We start from the raw sequence: 4,406 nt of genomic DNA, 5'->3' as shown, positions 1-4,406 counted from the left end.
AAGCCATTGCTCATGACTTAACAGTCTTGGTTTTAGTTCAGCAAAAGTGAAGGGAATCTCTCTATTCTGAGCAGAGATGACAAAGTTATCAAATTCTTTTCCTAATCCATTGAGCACATACATGACTAGATCTGACTCAGAAACCTTCTCTCCAATAGCATCCAAAGAGTCAGCAATTGTCTTAACACTTTGAAGATACACAAGAATTGTGTTATTATCCTTCTTACAGCTATGTAATTGCTTTCTTAGTAAACTTTTTCGTGCCATGAACTGACTCTTAAAACTAGTTTCAAGATAAGCCCAAATTTCATGAGCAGTTGACAATCCTAACACATCTCCAGCTATAGATGGTGATAAAGTAGCATTCAGACAACTCATTACAAAAGAATCTGTTTTCTTCCAATACACCCACTTAGGGTTCAAAGAAGGAACATTATCTACAACAATTTGTTTTAGTTCAGCAAATTGATCTTGCAACAAAAGAAAATTTGTAGAATTTAATTTTGAGGAAACAAAATTACCAATGTTTGGAAAGGGAATAGTGAAATTACCCTCAGCAGCAGCGGAAGTAGAACTCATATGTCTTCTTCTTCTTGTGTAAACAATTACGGACATTAACAAAATCTGAGAAATAAGTATGGAGAAGAACCAAGAACCCTAAACTGTGTTCTTGAAAAACAAAGATTTTCAATTTGAATCTGAAAAGGATATTGAGAAAAGATGCTCAAGAGATCCAATGATTAAACTTGCTGCTTGAAAAGATTGTTGAAAAAGATTGTTTGCAATGAAAAAAATTTAGAACCTCAGGATCAGACCGTCTGATATCATGAAAAAGTTGTAAGATATTATTATTCAAGGATAAAAACTTACAAAGATAATCATTGGTATTTAATACAACCAATGTGTAATATCATTACAAGCACACAGGCCTTCTGCACACTTACAATTACTAAGATAGGACTGTTGACTTGACAAACATATATACTGTCTAATAGCAGAGACTTTGGAACTTCTCCTTTGTAGATACATTAGCCTCCCTCTCTTCCTTCTCCCTCTCGCAGATCTCATGAAATCCTTTACGCTCTTTTTCCTTGGCCGCCATCCTATTTCTGCATTTTTCAATTGCAACTTCTAAGGCCTGCACTAAACTCATCAACCCGGAACAGACTTTTGTCAAAGCTAAACGCAAATTGTTTGCTTCAAGCCCCATGTTCCTGTTCTTTATTAGTTTTTCATGCCATCCCTTGAGACGTATTTCAGAATCATCAGCAGTTTCTGGTTCCACCGAGACACCCACTTTATCCTTCATCGTCACCGTTCTCTTGTGCTGAATTGCTTCAATCCAATATTTATCTGCTCTGCTGGTAAAAAACTGATTATATGCTTCCGTAGTTTGGATGCTTGGAAACTTGTCAACAATTTGATGCACAGTATTTTTAACTTCCGCTGGAAGTGATTCAAAGAAGGGATCACAAGACTTCAAATCACGATCATAAGACACCAGATCACGATGTAGTTCTTTCATTCTCCCTAGTTCACCTTCAAGATTCTTGATATCAAATTCACTTGTTGGGCACATCAGATCATTGCAATACTTTTTCGCAGCTATATCTAAATCCTCCATTGTTTCAAAGGTATTCCAATACCTGTGTATAATTTGCATGATCACCTCCTTACGAATCGACATCTCTGATCTTGTAGGATGAAGAATTGTTATCAGAGGTTATCTCTTGGTGGAGTATATATCTTGGTGGAGTATATATAAATAGTAAAAACGATGCAATTAAGAAGTCCGGTTTAATTAGGAAAAACTTCGCGTACAATTTTTTTTTTTTTTTTTTTTGGCGTACAATTTTTTTCTCGTACTAACAATTCTTAGATTAACGGTTGAGATTTGAGGAGAACGCGTACAATTTTTTTCGCGGTGATGATGCCACGTGTACTGACATGCTTTGTCGTATCAGCGTGTTTGATCAAAACCAAAATTTTCTTTTATCATCAGGATCCAATTTTTTAAATTTGTCATAGTATTAATCTTTTAGGGTTTCAGATTTTGAGTAGCACAGAGGAGGAGGATGAGCCGATGAGGTATCAGAGGTTTTCTTTCCATGGTGGAGTTTATCATCACGGTTAGTATGAGTTCTTACTTCTTGGAGTTATCATCTGAGTCAGTCGGACTCATATTTGATGTTCTTGAATCTTGATGTTAAATTTTGATCGAATTTTAAAAGAACCATTCTCAATATAGTACTAAAAAATGGAAATGTTTGATTTAGAATTCTTAGTCAGACCCAAGTCTGACTCATATGCTAGACCGTCTCCTTGATTTTCTACTATTGAATTTGAACGTTAAATTTTGATTGAAATTAGAAGTTTATGAGAACCCATTTTCAATGTAGCTTAAAATGTGTAAAAGGATGAAACATCATCTGAGTCTGTGTCTGACTCATACGTTAACCAGTCTCATTTTACTATTTACTGCTCCTGCTGGCCTACATCATCTGCTCATCTTCCTCTGCATGGTTAAACAACAAAAGATCTGTGTGCATTCCTCACGTGAAATTCATTGCATCACACCTCTTCCGAAGGTCCTGAATGCATTACAGTGTCATTAGGGTTGATCTGAAGAAGTTTAAACTCAAACAGAAATTCCTGGTAAGTAGGAATTGAATTCTTCCTTTCACGTATTGCATTAATTCCTTAATTGTAGCAAGTTGTTTATTTCTGTTAGGGAGTCAAACCACTAAACTGTACTTTAAGTGTTTGTTATTTTGTACAAGTTGTAGTAGAAACAATCTCTTGTCTCCAGTTTCTTTGTGCTTTAAGTGTTTGTTATTTTGTCTGTGTGAAAACTGTGCAAGTTGTAAGTTGTAGTATAGTTGTTCACTAGTCTGATTCAATCTTTTGATACTAAGAAAGCGTACTCTGATTTCTAACATGATCTCCATTTTCTTCCTACCCATGCCGGAATCCCTTGGTAAACAAGGAGAAGAAGATAAGAAACAGTAGGAGATAATAACATTCTCAACTCTATCCCAGACTTATTCATCACATGGCCCAAACTTCACCACAATTTTTCCTTCATCAATAACCTAGCCTCCTAAGGATTCTCTTCCCACTCCTTCTGCTTACAATCTTTATTTCCATTTTGTCGTATATTCTGGATTCATCGACTGCTTCTGTAAGGACTTAAGTAACCATTAAACTCCCCACCCTACACTTCGCTAATTTTTTATGCCATTCCTCGAAACGTAGTTCAGCATCATCATCAGCACTAGCAGTTTCTAGTTCCACCGAGTCTTTGTCGTCATTGACTTTATCCTCTTTCATCGCCATTCTCTTGTGCAGAATTGAAGCAATTCAATCTTTATCATTAATGGTGAAGTTTTTATAGTCTTACATACTTTAGATGCCTGGAAATATCTCAACAATTTGATGCAAAAGATTTTTTACTGCATCACTAAGTGATGTAGCGATTCTGGCACTATCACGATTATAATTTTCCAGATCAGAATATAGTTCCTTCATTCTACCTAGTTCTCTTTCCTTACTTCAAGTACGAGAGTGAAGAGCTAGCCCTTGTTGGTTCAGACTAAAACTTGGATGACAGCGACTAAAATAAGTTCGCGCAGTCGGACAAATCATACATAAAACGCGTTATCACAATATAAACATGAGATAACAAAAATTCGATCAGCACAAGGGTGAAGGATATTATTAGACGTTCAATGTGATCTGAGATCACAAGAATCAAAAGACTAATTAGGCGAGGTGGTCAGTCGGCCACACATATTGATAGTTCAAAGTATGTGAACACGCCCTTACACGCTAGCTAAAGACCAAGTAGTTTATCAAAACAATGAAAGTAAAACATAGGACACTCAAAACAAAGCCTTATGATTAGAAAGGAAGACTAAATCAGCATAGTTAAACATCACCATAGTCGCATTCCTCACGTGAATGTCGTTCTTGTCAGCATCATACCTCTTCTTGAGGTCCTTAATGATAGGGTCATAAGGGTTGATCTCCATCGTCTTCCCACCCACGCCTGAGTCCCTCAAATAACAAGAGCCGCTGTATCCGGAAGATACAACAACATTCTCAACTCTATCACCTAGCACTTCCTTCATCAGACTGCAAAGACCCTGCAACTTATCTTTCATCGATGTCCTAGCTTCCTCCTGCTCCTTCTGCACACGATCCCTTCCACTACAACTTTTTTTTATCAACATCTGTTGTTGGCATTGATCAACTGTTTTTTTTTAAGGTTCTGACTAGACTTTGCACCTTCCAAATCACAGAGTTGGAATATTTATACAGATTCTGTGCTTCAAACACCTTGCTCCTGTTGGTCACCAGTTCTTCGTACAAATCCTTGATACGTATTTCAACATCATCATCCACCA

General features: G+C 36.7%; 1 protein-coding gene across 3 annotated transcripts in view; it reads left to right on the top strand.

Annotated features, from left to right (window-relative positions):
• Positions 1-2,085: 2,085 nt before the first annotated feature.
• Positions 2,086-4,406, top strand: part of LOC113328145 (protein LAZ1 homolog 2-like) — a 6,057-nt gene continuing 3,736 nt past the window's right edge. Inside the window, exons 1-2 of one of the 3 annotated variants that reach the window (XM_026575232.1) lie at positions 2,086-2,129; positions 2,538-2,655. In XM_026575232.1, the coding sequence (XP_026431017.1) occupies positions 2,596-2,655 (60 nt within the window). In that variant the 5' untranslated portion in view covers positions 2,086-2,129; positions 2,538-2,595. Of the gene's footprint in view, positions 2,130-2,371; positions 2,656-4,406 lie in introns of those variants that run through there. The other 2 variants (XM_026575231.1, XM_026575234.1) reach the window with 2 other exon arrangements.

This window comes from Papaver somniferum, unplaced genomic scaffold, assembly GCF_003573695.1.
Source record: "Papaver somniferum cultivar HN1 unplaced genomic scaffold, ASM357369v1 unplaced-scaffold_107, whole genome shotgun sequence".
NCBI lineage: Eukaryota > Viridiplantae > Streptophyta > Magnoliopsida > Ranunculales > Papaveraceae > Papaver > Papaver somniferum.
This window is presented reverse-complemented; position numbering and strand designations above follow the sequence as displayed.